Source organism: Coloeus monedula, assembly GCF_965178545.1.
Source record: "Coloeus monedula genome assembly, chromosome: Z".
Taxonomy (NCBI): domain Eukaryota; kingdom Metazoa; phylum Chordata; class Aves; order Passeriformes; family Corvidae; genus Coloeus; species Coloeus monedula.
The window spans coordinates 35,370,529-35,389,788 of record NC_138822.1 but is presented as its reverse complement, the minus strand read 5'-3'; the positions used below and the strand labels follow the sequence as shown (position 1 = coordinate 35,389,788).

General features: G+C 37.9%; 1 protein-coding gene across 1 annotated transcript in view; it reads left to right on the top strand.

Annotated features, from left to right (window-relative positions):
* GLDC (glycine decarboxylase) overlaps window positions 1–19,260 on the top strand; it is a gene marked incomplete at both ends in the record, with an annotated part of 30,386 nt that overhangs the window by 8,819 nt on the left and 2,307 nt on the right. The window contains 18 exons of the mRNA XM_082301668.1: window positions 1,254–1,331; window positions 1,880–2,027; window positions 2,251–2,447; window positions 3,647–3,743; window positions 4,727–4,832; window positions 5,880–6,019; window positions 6,763–6,843; window positions 7,327–7,424; window positions 7,872–7,956; window positions 8,046–8,087; window positions 9,101–9,243; window positions 10,071–10,146; window positions 13,268–13,393; window positions 14,288–14,437; window positions 14,883–14,995; window positions 15,623–15,764; window positions 17,098–17,209; window positions 18,475–18,570. Coding sequence (XP_082157794.1) covers window positions 1,254–1,331; window positions 1,880–2,027; window positions 2,251–2,447; window positions 3,647–3,743; window positions 4,727–4,832; window positions 5,880–6,019; window positions 6,763–6,843; window positions 7,327–7,424; window positions 7,872–7,956; window positions 8,046–8,087; window positions 9,101–9,243; window positions 10,071–10,146; window positions 13,268–13,393; window positions 14,288–14,437; window positions 14,883–14,995; window positions 15,623–15,764; window positions 17,098–17,209; window positions 18,475–18,570 — 2,030 coding nt within the window. The remainder of the gene's footprint in view (window positions 1–1,253; window positions 1,332–1,879; window positions 2,028–2,250; window positions 2,448–3,646; window positions 3,744–4,726; window positions 4,833–5,879; window positions 6,020–6,762; window positions 6,844–7,326; window positions 7,425–7,871; window positions 7,957–8,045; window positions 8,088–9,100; window positions 9,244–10,070; window positions 10,147–13,267; window positions 13,394–14,287; window positions 14,438–14,882; window positions 14,996–15,622; window positions 15,765–17,097; window positions 17,210–18,474; window positions 18,571–19,260) is intronic.

The window sequence follows — 19,260 nt, the reverse complement described above, 5'->3', positions numbered from 1 at the left end:
ATGTGACTGTCCCAGTTTATCTCCTTACTCCCCTATTTTGTTATGCTTGTTGCTTGCAGAATCACTTAGCTGTATTATTTTTCCCCTAAACATCTCATAATAAGAGATGTTTGCAATCCTCAAATGCTCTTCTCATGCATACCATAATGTATACTTGCCAAGTGGGGAATAGCACCCAGTGTGCCTGTTTGGGTTAATTAATTAACTACAGTTCCCACCTGCCAGGTGGTCTCTTTGCTCCTCTGCACTTGTGGAGATGGGTCTCTGTTGGGCTGTTTTTTTTCCCTGGGGAGCAGCAGGAACAGGGTGTTACTTGGGCTCCTCCACCAGCCATTGCCTCTCTGCAGGGGGTGCAGAGGACCTTTTATCACATACTCTAACAGACTGTGGCACAAGTCTCTTGTGTCCATGAAAGTTGAAGATGTGCATTATCTTTTTCCATTAGTGATTAAAAGAAGCTTTAAAAAATGGTGGAGTACATCTTTCTAAGTTGCTAAAAGTGAAACTCTTACTGGTGTATCCAAATGTGCTTTCATGGATGTCTGTTGTAGAGCCATGTGAAAGGGATCTGCAAATCAAATGAAATACAAGAGATGATTGAAGGTCACTGCAAAACTGTGTATCAGGAAGGTGATTACACAGCAGAGAGTGTGTAATCATAGTTATGCGTGTGTAAAAATAGTTTTCTAAGTATTCACTACTTCAAAGCCTCAGTATGATGTAAAATTCTGCTTACCAGAGAAAGCTAGGGAATGGTCTTACCAGAATCATAGAATGGTTTGGGTTGGAAGGGACCCTAAAGATCAGCTAGTTCTATCCCCACTGCTGTGTGCACAGACCTATCTTCTTCATCTCCCTTTACCTACTTAGATGGCTCATATTTTTTTTATCCAGGGCAACACTGAAAAATCTGTATTAAAGACCACAGTTGTATTCCTTTAAAAAAGTATGTGTGTGTGTGGACCCATTCCCATGGCTTTTCAAATTACCTACCTGCCTGTTCTCTTTCATAATCTGTTTAAATGTATGAGTCTCATTTGAGTGTCTGAAATGATCTTTCTTAATGTAAATGTGACAGAAATGCCATTTAATCTTACACTTAATCTGGTTATAATGTATATATAATATATATATAATATCTTCAACTGCCTTTTTACATAGGAAAACTCACTTCTAGAAAATAAGCTAATTTTATTTCCAAGGGAAACAATATATTATTGATATGTAAGCCTTCTTTTTCTTTTTTTTGACAGACACAACAAAAGGAGAAAATTCTATGTAGATGCCCGATGCCACCCTCAAACTATAGCAGTGGTCCAAACTAGAGCAAAGTAATGTTTTCCTCCATTTTTAACCATATATTTTCCCTTACGCTGAATCGTTTTCCATCTGTGCCTTTTTGCCATATACCTAACATTTCTGGCCCGTGCTTTCTTTGCAAACTAAAAGCAGAAATCTGTTATCATTTGGCATCACTTCAAGTTCAAATACAACTGCAAAGAAATTAAAGCTGTTTAAAAAGAGACTAAACATATGATAAAAAGAAAATATTTAATTTTTCCTTAAATTGTTGCACAAATATATACATTTGACTGTTGAATTCAGTCTTGTCTTTTTTTTTCTTTTACTAACAAGCATCTTAAGCATTCTCTGTTTGCTTTGCTCTGTATTTCTGATGGTGATATTGAGTGCAATTTTTCTTCAGTACTATATACAATGACGTGAAACTTTCTCAACATTTAGTGCTGAAAAGCATGTTCAACTCTCTGTATATTAAAGAAGAGAGTCATATATGGGTCCATGAAAACATCTTATTAAGTGTCACCCCAAGGTTGGAAGTGGTTTGAATATTTTGCCTTCTGTGTATTTTTGTTTCCAGTTACACAGGTGTTATTACTGAGCTCAAATTACCCCATGAGATGGATTTCAGTGGAAATGATATCAGTGGAGTTTTATTTCAGTATCCAGACACTGAAGGGAAGATCGAAGACTTCTCTGAACTTGTTGAAAGAGCTCATCAGAATGGGGTAAAGTAAATTTTATTGGTCATACAGATACTAATCTGATGCATCAAACAGCCAATGAGTTATCATCTCACCTACATGCAATTGATAACCATAACAACCATTGAACTTCAGCTCTGTGAAAGTCATGTGTAACTGTTTGAAATTAAATTTAAAAACCTAGCTCCCACATAAACACCATTCCTTCAGAAGAGAGCCTGACTGCTTTGTGCATTTCTGTTCTCAGACTCTCGCCTGCTGTGCTACTGACCTTCTGGCGCTCTGTATTCTGAAGCCTCCTGGGGAGTTTGGGGCAGACGTTGTCCTGGGTAACTCCCAGAGGTTTGGCGTCCCGCTGTGCTATGGGGGACCCCACGCAGCTTTCTTTGCTGTCAAGGAAAATCTAGTGAGAATGATGCCGGGCAGAATGGTGGGTGTCACAAGGTAAGGGGTCCCTCTGCCATTAAGTGAAGATTGAAATCATAGTCTTGGAATCCTTAAGGTTGGAAAGCACCTTCAAGATCATAAAGTCCAGCTGTCAACCTACCACAATGTTCACCACTAAACTGTGTCCTCTAGTGCCACACCCACACATCTTTTGAACACTTCCATGGTTGGTGAGGCCATCACTTCCCTGGGCAGCCTGTTCCAGGGCTTTAGAACCCTTTCTTTGAAAAACTTTTACCTAATATCCAATCAGAAGTTTCCCCTCAGAGATCTTAGTAATACATAAAAAACCACAAAAGAACACACTATGACTATCTTGTGCAGCCTTTGAGAACAATAGCTGACCATGGTGTTGTACTGAGCACCCTTTTTTCTTGAAAACTCTGAGAATAAAAGTTGCCTTCAGTTTTGAGGAAGCAAGCTTCAAGAATTCCATTTGTGTGGAACTGTCTATAGTGCTTGTGGCAATGTGGGATGAAGAGATAACCAAAAGCAGAGTGGATTCATTGTGATGGCAGGAGGCTTTGCAAGCTAACTTGCTCCACTTACTCTGTACTGTTAGACCTTTATCAGTGAATCTTAAAAAACATCAAATAGCAAGAAGTAGAAAATTCAGTGAACCTCCAAAATAATCTAGAAGGAACTTAATCAAGTTCAAATTTTAGTCATGCTTAAACAAAGCAGAGAAATAGTGTACAAAATCTTGCCTCTAATAGTTGCTGTTGGTGATGTACTGTGTATTTTGACAAGATGTCTAACTAGTAATAATTGAAATGCAAAGTCATTGTCACTAGAAAGACTGTGTATCTTTGGCACAGAAGTTATCCAGAAGTACTTCAGTAACCAAAATAACTAAAACATTCACAGTTATCAATAAGTTTAGGAATATTTAATTTATATTATTACTCAGTTAAAGTAATTGCAATAATCTGTGTCATTTTAAGGCAAATACCAAATTCTCCTGTAGTATGCTTAGAAATTTGGCTGTGTGGTCTGCTGACCAGCCATGATATAAACAGAAATCTAGAAGTGCTTTAGTCTTGCTCTGTTTGGTATTGCAACTGTCCCAACTTCTGCTTTGTTCTCTCCTTCTGTTTCTGAGGATAACTAGTTTCAGGTTAGCATGCATAAAGCCCTATGTCACAAATAACTGTAATTTTAAAGTAACAGAAGCAACATTTTCACTTGTGACTTAGAGATGCAAGTGGAAAGGAAGTGTACCGGCTTGCTTTGCAAACACGAGAGCAGCACATCAGGAGGGATAAAGCAACCAGCAACATCTGCACAGCACAGGTAACTTATGCTTTATTTTCAGCGCTAGAAAGGAACAAGTTGAACAGTGAGTTAGCTTTACTTTTGAGAGATTTTAGTAGAAAAATGGAGGACATAGATATATTCTGGTCTTTGTTCATTTGTTTTGAGCCCTTTGAATAATGGGTCTGCTTGAAAAGAGAGTATTACTATGTGTTTCCTTACTGTAGTCCTCAATTCTTGCAGTGTCATGAATCTGTCTGTCTTGTAGCATGAACACCACTGAGTAGTGCTGTGTTTGTTATAAATGAGACAGAACTCTTAATAAAATAGAAGGGAATTCCAATAGCCTGAAATTCCCCACTCAAGGCAGAAGAAATAAATTTTTAAATTCTTAAACTAATTATTCAAATTGCCACAACTTATGTTTTTGTCAATGTGCTTTGATGCAAGAGTGTTACATCACCAAGGAGATATCTTTACAGGAAAATTCCACAATTAAGTAAATAAGTATCCAGAATAGTTATCTTCACCATACCTCCACAGATCTCCAGACAGACAGGGTCATAACTTTTTTTGCTCCTATCATTGCCTTCCTCCTGCTCTTAATGTTGTGCCAGATTTTGAGGAGAGATTATTATTATTGTTCTTGACACAAGTTTAATTACGTAGTATTCAGGAGATACTCTGTAGGTTTTTTGTACTGATCCTAAACAATGGGTTCCTGTGAGACTAACTTGACTTGAAAGTCTTCAAATGTCTTTGTTGCAATAGTTGAATTTAAGTATGTGTTAATTGCTAAAACAGTTACATTTCAAAGGGGATTGAATTAATAATCAGTCCTTACAGTTTCATGAAAGTATTTTACCTTTCCCTCCTTTTATTTTGTAGGCAACACATAATCAGCTATAACATCGGCTGAGGATACATGGTTGTCTCTGGGTGCTAAAGAAACATTTCACTAAACTTACATGAAATAGTTTCTGCTAAGAATAACGATGTCCTAAACTGTGTTTGGATCCTAGGCTCTTCTGGCTAATATGTCAGCAATGTTTGGTATATACCATGGATCTGATGGACTAAGACATATTGCAAAACGAGTACACAACGCTACTCTAATCTTGGCTGAAGGTGCGTGCTTAACATTTACAGAAACTGTTCCAAGATCCTTACCCCTTAAATAGTACATCTTAAAAAACTTACAGGATGGGGGCAGGGGGGTCCATCTGATGTGTGTTCTCTCGACTTGGGAGAGACCATTTTAATATAAAATATACAGCTGATGTTTTTTGTGTAGTGCTGATAATGACATTCAAGAATTAGATGTCTGTGATAAGAACTTGGAGGCATTACCTCTGTTTCCTTGGGAAACTAACAGAAGTCTACAGAGCTAGTCTCCAGATGGTAGTGTTGAACTGCTGTTTGCCAGCTTCTACTTCTTTTGGTGGACCATCCTAGTTTACACACAGAAATCTGCACAGAGTATTAATAACATAGCAAAGGAAGGTAATAAATTATATTAAAGCAATAGAAACATTTCAGTTAAACTGGGTGGAGTATCATACCTGCTACGAACATTGAAATCACAAAGGTTAACAGCTAAAGAATAGCACAGAATCTGTAGCAGAAGTTAATGATTGCATCTGGAGTACGTGGTCTGGTAGTTTTTTTTTCATTGATACAACTATCACTGCTGTCAGAGCCATACAAAACTGGCATGCTTGGAACTAAGGGATTATTGTAAGAAACATCCATACTTTATTTGCCAGTTTAGCCAGAAGACCTCTTGCTACTACAAAAAACCCTATGACTCCAAACTTTGTTATGGCAAGCTCTGTGACAGTTAATATCTGTTAATATCTTTCTTATTATTTTGTCCTTACTGCATTCATATACCAATTCTGCTACTGTATATATGACAGATTTGATGTATCAGACTGACTTTCCCTAGACTCAGTCTGCATTATTAATTAGGTTTGAATATGATTTAGTTGCATTTCATACACAGTGACATTTCACTAAAAAGCTGGTGATTTTGCTGCTCTTTACACAAGGGGCATATTTTGCTTTTTTATGTAAAAGCATTTACTTATGAGATAGATGGTATTGTTCTGCAGCTACTGCCTGAGCAAACAATATAGTGTGCATATAATAGAATTAACTTACTGTTTTTTATAGGTCTCAGGCGAGCTGGTCATAAACTACATCATGATCTGTTCTTTGATACCTTGACGATCACGTGTGGATGCCCAGTCAAAGAGGTTTTGGACAGGGCAGCTCTTAGAAAGATAAATTTTCGGATTTATAGTGATGGCAGAGTAAGCAACTTTCTAACCCTTTGATAAATCAGAAATTTTGTAGTATGGCATTTTCTTCATTAAGTTTCTAATCATTACATGTGCTAAACGGAACAAAATGATTTAAGGTCTTGTAATTTGCTCAGATATATTAGTAAATTGTAAAGATAATATAAAGAATGAACTTGTTAAGTGAGGCACTGAACTTCCAGAAATAATAATTGTATTTTCATTTTATGCCTTTTAAAAGGAATATGTAATTTTCTCCTGTTAAATATGGCACTGAAGGGGAGAGATTCAAAAATTTAGTGATGAAATACAAGGTGACATCCAGAATTCAGGTCTTATGACAGTGTTTGAAGACAGACTGAAATCTAAACCACATTTTGGTAGGCATGAAGGAGTCTTCACGAAGTGTAGTATGTTCTGTAAATTGGAGTGGGGGGAAGGGGTGTCACAGGAAAATGGGCAATTTTCCCATTAAGTAGGAAACACTTAGAAACATTAGGAAGCTGCTCATGAGTCTCAGTTTCTGAGCCATCTGGCTTGGATAGTTTGGGAGGGTAAAGGGAGGAATTGGAAAGTGTTACATAAAGAAAATAAATTTATATATCATAAATGCCTATAAATATGTATGTTTACATATTGTTGGGTAGATTGATTCCCTCCTCTTGTGTTTCTGGAAAGTTTTTCTTGACCAAAACAAATGTACTATGTCTTTAGAGTTAACAGCTTTGAGTAATTGGTAGTGCTTTTATCCACAGCTTGGAGTATCACTTGATGAAACTGTAAATGAGAAAGATCTGGATGACATATTATGGATTTTTGGTTGCGAGTCTTCTTCTGTAAGTACATAATAGGTCATGTGGGTTACATTATCTGAATGTTTCCAGAGTTTAATGAAAACCAAAACTGGTCTTGTGTAGTGGGTGTCTATGTGATGACCATTTGTTAAATATTAAGAATTTCATATCTTCTCTTAAATAAAGAGGTAGTGTTAAATAAAGGATTTATGTAATGCCATTTTCTGGTTGCAACACTTAGTTCTTTCGGTCAGCTTGGACACCTTGCATTTAGGCTATTTCTTCTTTTGTGATGGTTAGGACATGGGGTCAGTGATTTCTTTCCCACTGGAATTTTTGTTGCATGTCACTAGCATTTAGCAGCAATACCTACAAGATGAGGACTACTGAGATATCTGTACCCAGTTTTAATATAATACTGTTGTCATGCTAGATATATACAGATACATATGCTAGTAAAATTGGGGGGTTTTATCTTGAAAGCTGACTAAAAAAAGCTTGACTCTCTATTTCTTTGTGTCGAAGGAGCTAATTGCTGAGGGTATGGGCGAGGAAACCAAAGGCATCCTTAGCACCCCATTTAAGAGAACTTCCAAATTCTTGACACACCAGGTTTTCAACAGGTTTGTGAAACTGCTGTATGTTTGCTATTTTTATGGAAACTGAAATATCTCCCTTCAATACTAGCAGTGGAGTCTGTTGAGGACAGTTTTGTACCTGGATTTATACAGTGATTTGTTACTCTGAAATAAAATGTTGAGTAGCATTTTTAGTTATCTTTCTCATTTTAAATGAGCAGAGCAGTATTCATGACTGTTAATCTGCTGTATTGTACAACCTATTATTTGAGGACATGGTATCCTTATATTCTGTATTTTCTGATAGTGCTACTGAGATAATAAGCATTTTTAATCCATTTTGCTATTAGCAAACTTAGAGTGCCTGTTTGGAAAGAACTACTTAGTATATATTAATAACTGTCATCAGTCTTCCTTTTTGTGTTCTTTTCCTATGTTAGCAGCTGGTATAGCTGATCTGCTTGCCTTACCACTGTGTTTTGTGTTCTCCAGCTATCACTCTGAGACAAATATAGTGCGGTACATGAAAAGATTGGAAAACAAAGATATTTCTCTTGTTCACAGCATGATTCCCTTGGTAGGTATTTACCAAAAAGACAAAAAATTATATACTTACCTAGGTGTTTATGTATTTCAATAAATACTAAAGTGTATTTGTATTTTTAGGGGTCCTGCACAATGAAACTCAATAGTTCAGCTGAACTCACGGTAAGTTGCAATAATACTGTCTCACTTGATACCCACATGAATAAACTATCTAGCCAGCATCATTGTAGAGAAATAAAGGCTGCTCTTGGTCTAATACTCCAGCTGAGTGAGGAGGCAGTTTCAGGGGTAGCTGAAGTCACCCTCTCCCTTTTCCTCTAAGGAAAAGTTCTGAAAAGCACAAGTAGGACTGCAACAACAGTAGGAGAGTGTGTGGTCTTGAAGACTCCATTTTGAAAAAAATAATGAAAATAATTTTTGGAATTAGGTATCACAGTCCTGTTCCCTTGAGCAGTGTCGCATTACCTAACTTCTGTCTGCTTTACAAATCTTAAAATCAAATCCTCAGAAATATGGAAAGAGTCAGGTGGGACTGACAATTCATGCTTCTTTTTCAGTTTGCAATTTCTTAGGATAATCCTCTTTTCCCCAGCTGAAGAGTCCCCAGATGTCTTCATTTTCCTCCTGTTGTTTCTTGCCCATTTACACAGCGTGTTTTTATCAAAAATCCTTGGTTGGTTCCACAGCTATCTGTCTATCAGTGTTTGAGACATATACATTAGCCCCTTACCTTCTAGGCTTCTGTACCATCCCATAGCACAAACATCAGCATTTACTTGGTGATCTGTTGAGAAGGGAAAAAAGAGCAAGAGGGAAAGGGGCAAATGCATTCTGTAAGCTACTTCTAAGCTTTGGGGGTAATCTCTTTATAATGCCCCAAAATCTTTGTATGTAATCTGATCAGCAACATAAAAAGCTAAAACATTAACATTAAATCAGTTAACATTAGGCCTTGTTGAATCTCACACGACTGGCTTTGGCCCCATCAATCCAGCGTGTCCAGACCCCTCTGGGCCTGCCAGGAGCCTTCCAAGCCTCCAGCAGATCAACGCACTTGGTGTTTGATACTTAACTGACCACAAGGCAACTTCTTTCCTTCACAGTGTTTAACAACAAAACAGAGTTGTCTGTAGAGTATTTTGTTGCAGCACTCTTTGTTTGTTTTGTTTTTATAGCCTATTTCATGGAGAGAATTTGCCAACATCCACCCTTTTGTTCCCCTGGATCAAGCTCAAGGATATCAGCAGCTTTTCAAGGATTTAGAGAAGGACCTATGTGAGATTACTGGCTATGACAAAATCTCCTTCCAACCAAATAGGTAGTACCTTTTTTTCTGAGTATTTGCACCTTGACACATGATTCCAAAAACTTATCTCCAAAAAAATGCAAACTGAAAATGGAAGAATTTACTAAAATCAAATTTGTCTTGAATGCAAGATTATGAAATTACTAAGTAGTTGTTTTTTAAAAAACTATGGTATCCTATTTTGTCTCATCTCTTCTAAAAGTTTTATGATTTGATCATTTAATTCCTTTAATATTTCCCCCTCTATGAACTGAAAATAAAGAATTGGAATAGGAATAAGCTGTATGACCTGCCAACTGTTTAATTGTTGAAAATGGTAGTTAGTGCGTGAGGTTTGACTGAAGAATGCCTAAGATCTGCATGCTCACTGAAATTAATAAAGCAGCATTTCATGAGTACTGCTGCAGCCTGTTTATGTCCATTAGCAGTTTTGATACAAAATGAACAGCATGAACTTACTGAGGGTGTCACTGAAAGACCTTTTATGTTTCATTGCATACACTTTGCTATGCATTTCAATATTAGTTTGCCTCTCTGTAATCAAGCACAGAGCCCTGCTAGGTGCAGAAATGTGGATCAGCTCAGTCACCAGAAGGATTTAACGTCATAGTGTAAACACATAAAATGGCATGACCTTTGTCATCTACTCTTTTCATTCACATCCAGCTGTTAATTTAAACATGTCCATTTGTAACTTAACCTATGGGATGTACTCAATTTGGTGATACTTGCCTGAAGTCATTGATAAGAGTCAGGGTTGGACAGTTTTGAAGCTCTGGCAGAGAGGTGGCACTTCCTGATGTGTGTGCTGTGTAACAGTGTTTGTGTTCTTCTTGCAGTGGAGCGCAAGGAGAGTACGCAGGCTTGGCTGCAATCAAAGCTTATTTAAATGCCAAAGGAGAACGTCACAGAACCGTAAGTGTCAACAATCATGTAGGGAAGAGTGTTGGGTGAGAAGTGGAGAAGGGAAGAGTTGATTCAGCAGCTGGGACTCACCTAGAGAGCAACTAGGTTGTGTATCGTCCCCTCTGATAGGCTTTCAGTGTTCCCTGCTTCCTGCATGGATCCTCGTTACCGTCTTAGAAGTTTTTACAGAGAGTGAGAATCACCCAGAAAGCGTGATTGTACTGTGTCTGACTAGGGTGCATTTAACTTTCTCCATAGCAGCCATATGGTGCAGTGCTTTGTGGCTGAAGCACTCTTCCTAACACAGGGATCTCTTGGCAAATGGTGAACAGTGCTTTCAGAGTGTCAAGGCTTTCTTCTCTCTATGCCACTGCCCTGTGCTGACCCTGTCCTTTCCCAGCAAGGAGACTGGGAGAGACACAGCCAGGACAGCTGACCCTGGCTGACCAAAGGGATGTTGATGTTATATAAGGGCACGCTCAACAACAAAAGCTCAGGGAAAGGAGGGTAAAGCAGGGAAGGTCATGCTTACGGCATTTTAATTCCCAAGCAACCATTACATGTGCCATGTGGCCAGCCATGGGACATAGTGAAGAAAGGAAGGAAGGAAAGAAGATTGAGATATTGAGTTTACAATTTCATCTAACACCCTCTCACTCTTGAAAGATGAAGAACAGTTCTTCCATGTTCACAGTTGACATATCATGTGTAAATTCTGGGATTATTTATTTTATCCTTACCCATCCTCATTTCCTAGTTGGATTCAAGTTATTTGTCCATCCTTCTCAAAAAAGCAATTTTATAACTTTGTTTATCTTTAAAGTTTCTGTGCTCCTTTCACTTTTTTCTCTTACTCCCTTTCTGGTTTTTGATGCAGTTGCTTTCTTTCCCACCAAAACTGTGAGATCTTTCAGTAGTAGTAGGTTCAAAGCTAAAGATCACAGTTGTGGGTTGTTAAGATGTGTTTGCTCGTGTCATACTTTAGATCTGTCTGGTTCCAGTATATGTACACTGCTTTGAATGCTGCTTCTCAGTACTGTGGGTCCTTTCCTGAACTCTGCAATCAGTTCTTTTAGTGACCTGGGGCGTTTTGTATTAACAGGATATTTGGCATTTCACTGTGTATCTCCATTATAAACCCAATTATGAGTAATTTTAAATGCTAGAGAATCAGCACAGATATTTATAATATTCTATTAGGATGACCTTTCCCTACAGTGAAAACTGACTATTTTTCTTTTCATTTCTTTGCCATGTATTCATTAAATATTTACCCACATGTACCTTCCTACTTAACCCACTAAACGTTAGTTTAGGAACACTTTTTTGGGACCACATCAAAAACTTCTTGGAAATTTGAGATTACTTAGGTCTTCTTCTTTCACACACTCATAGAGTTGGCTTTAAACAGTAGGAAAAAATCCTTAGTGCAATAACATCCATATCCTTTGAACCTGATTTCATCCTCAGCTTTGAGACTCATTTTCCTTCTCAAAAATGGAAGGGTCGCTGTCCTGGCCTCCTGGGAACTATAGCCTCTGTGTGAGGAAACTACCTAAAATTGAATCTAAATGTTGTCCTCTTCTGTCTTTGTTTCTTTCTTGCATCCAGATCATGTCAAACTTAATAGAAGGCAACCACCCTTTACAGTTACAAACTTCGTTTTGTGAGTAGTTTTTCTCAGTGGGAAGTGAAATTAGGCTAAAATTCTATTTGTTGGAGAGTTGTCTTCTGATTATCTGCATATGATCTGCCATTTCTTTTACTCTGTGCAAGATCCTTGAACATCTCTGAGTGATACCTCTGGAAATACCCAGAGGTGAACTGCACAGGAGAGCCTGGGGGCTGCTTGCACTCTACTCACAATTTACAGATTTCAAATGTTACAAGAAAATCGTGATACTCTTGGGAAAGAGTAAAAAGGAATAAGAAAATAAGACAGCCTGTGAAATGCTGACCTTTCAACTGAAGTGCTCTTTTCTCCTGGGCTGGAGAAAGTAATTAAACCAGCAGTTCAAGGTTCTCACAGTTGGCCTTGTTTGGATTTGGTGCCCTCTCGTGGGAAAAAAGTATGGACATGAACGGACAGCTCACATCTCTGCTTTTTTGTGAGATCGATAATGACTGTACCCTGCAAGACTCAGTGGCCACCTGGAGTCACTCTACATTTCAGCTGCGCAGATAAAATGGCTGCAGGTGTGGCACAGTGCTTCCTGGCACTGGCGCTGGGATCCCTGTGCTTCCAGCGTTCTGAAGGAATTCACATTTGTCTCGGCATCGCTGTGGATGATGGAGCTCCATGAGCCATCGTGCAGTTTCTCAGGAAAACAAAGTGCTGTGCCCTTGTTTAATGAAGCTAAGCTTGAATAACTTAAGAAGCATAGTTAAATATTTCCAAGAGAGTCATTATAGACAGATGTTTCAATTTCCCTATTGAATAGAAGCAAAGGATTTTTTTTTTTCGTGGGAAATATTTATTGTCTTTACAAAGGGTGGAATTACTAGAAAATGTCTGGAAATATCCTGACACGTGTACCATTTTCCTATCGTTAACAAGAGCCTACATGTATTTAAGTAGAAGTGCTTCTCTTTTTTTCCTTCTTAAATTAATTGTACAGAGCATGCAACTAGCTCTGAGTTTCTTATCTATAGCCAAAATATTTTGGTTTAAATTTTTGTTTTGAATAGAATACAGAAGAAAATGCTTTGGAAACCAGAAAAAGCTGTAGTGGAAATTTGGAATTAGACAGTTTTTCTTTCAAGTCTTTGTACATATGGAGACTGATAACTGTTTAAAAAAAATAAAAAAAAAAATCAGTGTTTTAAAAAAAGGTGGAGTGAGACAAAGAGATTCTAAATATGAGTATCTGAAATAATATTCTGGAATTGCATGCCTAAATATGATTATGCAGCAAATGAAACTTTAGTAATGAGTATTTAAATGCTAATACCTGAATGGATTTTCTTAAAAAATTGAGTTGCATCATTCAGCAAAAGAGGCAATTCGCTGGTACAATCAGGATTTCTTTTTGAAACTTTGATAATGAATTGTAGCTGAGTGTAGACTGTAAAACATAAAGATTTTTTTAACTAGTTATACTTTAGGTTCTGTTTTTCTTTCCCTTCTAAGGTTTGCCTTATTCCTAAATCTGCTCATGGTACTAATCCAGCAAGTGCACAAATGGCAGGGATGAAGATTCAGCCAATTGAAGTGGATAAAAATGGGAGCATTGATATTTCCCATTTAAAAGCAATGGTGAGTATTAAATTATCTTTGATTTTCAAGCCAGGAACACTTCTTCTCTGAAGGTAATAGTGTTGGCAGCTGAATCACATTTTTCTGTGAGAGAAAATAAAGCAATAATAGTGAATACATGCTTGGAAAGTGTAAGTAATTCTTTTTTTCTTTTTTTTTTGCTCACTCAGACACTTACCATGTGACACTTGTGAGATTTCTTTTAATTTGAGGATCTTTGGTGCAGGACTTGCTCAAAGAGTCTTTCTACACAGTAGACTCTTTTATAGCAGACCCTTTTGGTCCACAGCTAGTACTGGAAATAAACAAGCCATGATCATGAATGTGAAGCATTTGAAACTGCACTTCAGCCTTCTTTTAGTGAAGTTTGAGTCCACCTCTGCTGGAGATGGTGTTGCTAGGCAACTTTTTTTTTCTCTTTTTTTAAGCGTACTGGCTGCAGGTGACTCTTGCAATCCAAGGGAGATTAGCAGGACACATTTCCACATTTGAACAAACTTTTATGGTAATCGTAGAGCTCTGTTGCTGAAAGTAGGGGGAATGGTCATTATTTCACATAAACTTTAAGGCCAGATGTTTCATTTGGTTGTCTGAAGGTCCCAGAAATGACTGTCTGTCTGTCTGTCTATCTATCTATCTATCTATCTTTTAATACCTGCCTTCTTCCCTGATTTAAAATTCTGATTTATTCAGAAATCACTCTTTTTCCATAGGCATGGCCAAAGGAAGGAGCCCGGTATCCTTTGCTGACTATAAACTACTTAGACTATCTGCAAATAGACTTGCTTCTCACCTGTAAAACATCTTGACTTTTGTTGTACTTTTTAAAAATAAAATCTTGAGAAGCTCTAGGGGCCTCAGTGACATTTTTTTCTCTCCTCTCCCTGCCACCAGGTGGACAAGCACAAGGAGAACTTGGCAGCCATCATGATCACATACCCTTCCACCAATGGTGTGTTTGAAGAGGAGATTGGAGATGTGTGTGACCTCATTCACAAACATGGAGGCCAAGTTTACTTAGATGGAGCAAATATGAATGCTCAGGTACAAAATCTAGGCAGATTTATTACTACTGGGATCCCTGGAGTAAAAACAGCACAGCTGTACTTAGTTCAGACCATAACACAGCTTCCATGCAAGATGGCACAGTGTTAGGGGGAGGAAGTGGTATTTCCAAGAACAGTAATAAAAGATGGTGAAAGTAATTCTCTTTTATTTGATTTTGCCCTGAAACGTGTCATAAGATGTGTGAGTTGTTCACTGAAATTGGCTTAGTCTGCCTAACCTTTATCAAAGATACTCTTTACAGACATAATTAAGAATTCCTAAAGCAAAATATTATTTGCATCACGTTCTTGTTTATGATGCATCATGATAAAGAAAACCATAAAAACATACACCATCTTTTTCAACCTGTTCTTCTTGCATTCATTAATAGGTCTTAAATGGCATATGAAGAATGTATTGAAACAGAGTATTCCCTTTACAGGTTGGTCTGTGTCGTCCTGGAGATTATGGCTCTGATGTCTCTCACTTAAATCTTCACAAAACCTTTTGCATTCCCCATGGAGGAGGAGGACCTGGAATGGGACCAATTGGAGTGTGGGTATCTCTTAAAAAAAACATATATAAAAAATATATATATACATATATATCCCTTATTGAATCTTGGTTGGCCGTTCCCTTCAGTACGGAGTCATGGATGGGAGAGGTGTTATGCTGGTTGTAAATGTCCATCCTTCTCCAAGCACAGTCATGTGCTGATCTCATGAATGGTGGTGTCCACCTGTATTTCCAAACCCTGGCTTCCATGGTGGCCTTTTAGTGTGTATGGTAGACCTCACTCAGCAATCTCTTTCCTGGGTAAGGGATGATTTGTGGACTTGAGGGCTGATAATACTGCTTGTAATCCAGAACACAGAAGTGGTATATGAGCTGTGTGAATTTATCCTGTGGAGCATTCATGTTTAAAGGAAAATAATCTTGTTTAAAGGAGGTAATTTTTATTTGGATAGCACCATGAATATCTTGTGATAGGCTGAAAACTGAGTGTCATCCTCCACTGGTACCAGTTGTGTTAATAAACTTTCCTTTGAAGAAAGCATAGACCAGACTTTCCTGGAGGACTGTAGGTGGAAGCAAGGTGAAGAGAAACTACTGCTGAAACTGTCCAGATATGGTAACACAGGAACACACATTTAAGTTCTAAAATCAATGTTTTTGTTTTAGGAAGAAACATTTGGCTCCCTACTTGCCTACCCACCCTGTCATCAAAATACAGCCGGATAAGGATGCATGTTCTTTGGGTACTGTCAGTGCTGCACCTTGGGGTTCCAGTGCTATATTGCCAATTTCCTGGGTGTATATCAAGGTGTGTAGACTTTTATAAGGAGTATCAGCTGAGGTTCTGTTTCTCTTTCAAGTTCAATCACCACTGGAATCACAAGAAAAGGTTTAAGAGCAACTCATCATAAGATGTTTGCACAGACTGAAATGCAGGTGACTACAGTACAGTCATAAGTTATTTACATCCATCAAGCCTACTTGTTTTATAGTAGGACAATGGTGCCATGAGAAAGGATGTCAGGACAACTGCTGTCTCTTTAATCTCTTCTCTGTAATAACTCTTGAGATAAGTGGACACCAGGCAGAAAACTGCAGTCAGGCTTCCACTTTCTGACATTGAAGTTTTCATGTTTAAAAGCTTCTTGGTAATTACTGTTCCCCCAAGAGTATTTTTAGTTGTGTGATTCAGTATTGTTATACTTGATATCTGTGTAACATTCAACTTTACAATATCCTGAATTCCGGAAGATTTTACTGAGTTTGAAAACTGAACTTAGTTTTTGGCTTTACATGTGAGACAGTTTGATCATGATCTGTGTAATTTGTTAATCCCTTGCAATTTAGTGATAAGACAGCAAATATTTGGTTACATGTATGGAAGTGTTTAGCCAACAGAGATGAATGTTGACTCACATTCTATTTGAGAGAAGAGTGCACTGGGACTCTGAGCAACATTTAAGGCTTCCAGTGACAGAGTTGGAGAAGATTGAACCTAGGCCGCTGTCATTCAGGATACTTTGTTGCCAGTTTCATATTATTAACCACGGAAACTTCCTCTGCTGCGGAAACCAGCTCTCCTGGAATTCAAAATGTGCAACTATGAACTGGTGCAATTTCCATGGTGGCTTTTCAGCTGTGGGTAAAAATCACTTGTGACTGTAAGCTGGTTCCCATTACAGAATATTTAATCCCTTAGAAATTTTTAAGGGGAGCTGTTTCTTCACAGTGCAAAATGCCATCTATTTACACTGTCCCATCTACAGTTCCCTGCACACTCTTGCTGTGGGATGGAGACAGGCAGCCTGTGCCTTTTGGCATTGTTTGTGTTCGCACTTTTTTCTATTTAGTTCAAAGCTTCTCAGTTTGAGCAAAGGTTTGGGTCACTCACTTGTGGACTTCACGCTAAACCTCTCACACAGTAGATACTCTCATAATCTATGTACACCAAAGGTGCTCTCAGTCAGTATCCAGTGCTTCTCTGTGAGTGTCGTGTGGAAAAGTGTAACAGCAGAGTGACTGCCTTAGAACTAGCCAGGTGCATCGAGGTGTGCTGTCTGTCGTGCTTGCCACTGCAGAAGCACACTTGGCTTGCTTGGGACCTGCTTTAGATCTGTTTCTTCATGTTACCTTTCTTTCAGACAATGGGAGCAAAGGGTCTGAAGCATGCTTCTGAGATTGCTATACTAAATGCAAACTATATGGCAAAGAGGCTAGAGAAACACTACAAAGTTCTTTTCAGAGGAGCAAGAGGCAAGTATTAGACTTTTTTTTCCCCTACCAGTCTGACTTTTTTTTGCTTCATGTAGAAGTTGGCTTGCAAATATGGGGTTTTTTTTTCAATGCTATGTGATAGCTGCATTTCAAACTTCTCTTGATGTTGTTCACAAGGAGAGAAATAGCCTGCCACACTTCTTCTATGGATGTATTGGAATGAAACTGAGATATTTGGAAGTAGAAGAAAAGTAATATCTGTTTGTAATGAGAAAAAATTATGCCAAAAGATAGAGTAAACCATTAGATTGTTCTCCTTGAAATCTAATCTAATGGCAGATTAATGAACATTAGAAAAAGGAAAAGCAAACAAGTTGAGACTTCCAAATCTCCACAACCAATGGTGCAACAATTTAGGAACTGGAAGTGATTTTTGGACCTGTACTTCCCCTTGCACACTTTCTCTGAAACAAAAATACCACCAAGTTTCCCTCATTTCTGCTCCTTGTTCACTTCTGTGAGATAAGACAGAATCCCCTTGGCAATGCACAATATTTTAGCTACATTCTGGTACCCTGTTTTGGCTCTCCAGACTTGCAACAGGACAGCAGTAATGAAGAAGAGATGAAAAAAATTATTGTAATAGTAGAGTAACTATCAGAGAATTTATTTTGCTTGTTTAAGCTGAACAGCATCGAAGAACATTTGAGTACAATATATGTTATCTTTAAAATATATGTCTTAAGTTTAATGGTGTACACCTTGGTTAAACCTGCAAGTTGTACTTTAATAGAATTGAATGAAAGTTGCAAATTTTTAAGGATTTAACAATATAATGAAACAAGGTTCTCCAGAATCATGCACATAAATACAGATAACTTTTGCCTTTAGCCTCTGTATAACACTAGATATGAGATTTGCTCTGGCATAAAACTGATTATCTTGATTAATTTAGGATAGCCTAAGACCCAAGTGGTGTTGGGCCATTGACAAATCCAATTAATTTATCAGAGAACTTGTAAATTGTAGGAGTTACTTTGACCACTCATTCATGATTCTGGTCTTCATCCTAGTCTGGATGAGGCTTCTTCTTAACGTGATGTGGGACTCAAGGAGCCAGTCTTCAAAAACTGAGTTGTATGTCTCCTACCTGACAATTTCTCAGATTTGAGGTTTTGCCCAAGTGGATATTTTTGAGTTTGTCTTTTTGCCATGTTCTCCACAAAGCCAACCAGAATAGACAGATTGGTAAATTGCATTGTTCCCCTACTAAGTAAACCTAGTGTTCACTTTTTCACTTACAGGTTATGTAGCCCATGAATTCATTTTGGATACAAGACCTTTCAAAAAAACAGCAAACATTGAAGCTGTAGATGTTGCTAAGAGGCTTCAGGATTATGGTAAATCAAATGTCTATTCTTTAAAATAGCACTGCAAGTGAAAATTTTCTAAATCTCTTCTAAAGGGAGACACAAACATTCTAGTTCTGTGCTTATGGATGATGAATCTGTCACAATCATTGCAGGCTTCCTCATGTTCTTTAAGGGCTTGGAGAGATATTTGCATATACTGAGTTGTAGTAGGTACTTCTGACTCTGCTGCTACTTCACAGTTTTGTCTACTGCCCCATCAAATTACTAATTACATGACTCTCAACCGTTCAGAGTAAGTGGGTTGGAGCCAAAAGCTTAGTAAGATTCCAACAAAGCAAAACAAAATAAAATAGGGGAAAAAAAAGAAATACTGTTGAAGTAGGATAATAGAATTTCAACAGTTCCATCCTCATGAAGTTTATGCAGTTTTGTACACAGGCACTTAAGGATCTGACTGTGGATGCTCTTTGGATGCCAGACAAGAGAACCCATTGAACTGCTTGATCCTATAGAACTGTGCTTCTAATAAATATGCATGAAAGCAGTCAAAATCCTAATCAGTAATATGTCTTCAGTGAAATAATCCAAAGCCTAATTGTGATACTAAAAAACCCACCCTTCCTGCCCTTTGTAAGTGAGCCTTAAATATCATGCACCACTTTAAACAGACTTTTCACTAGGTATAGAGGTGAGTTCCCACAGATAAGTATATTGAAG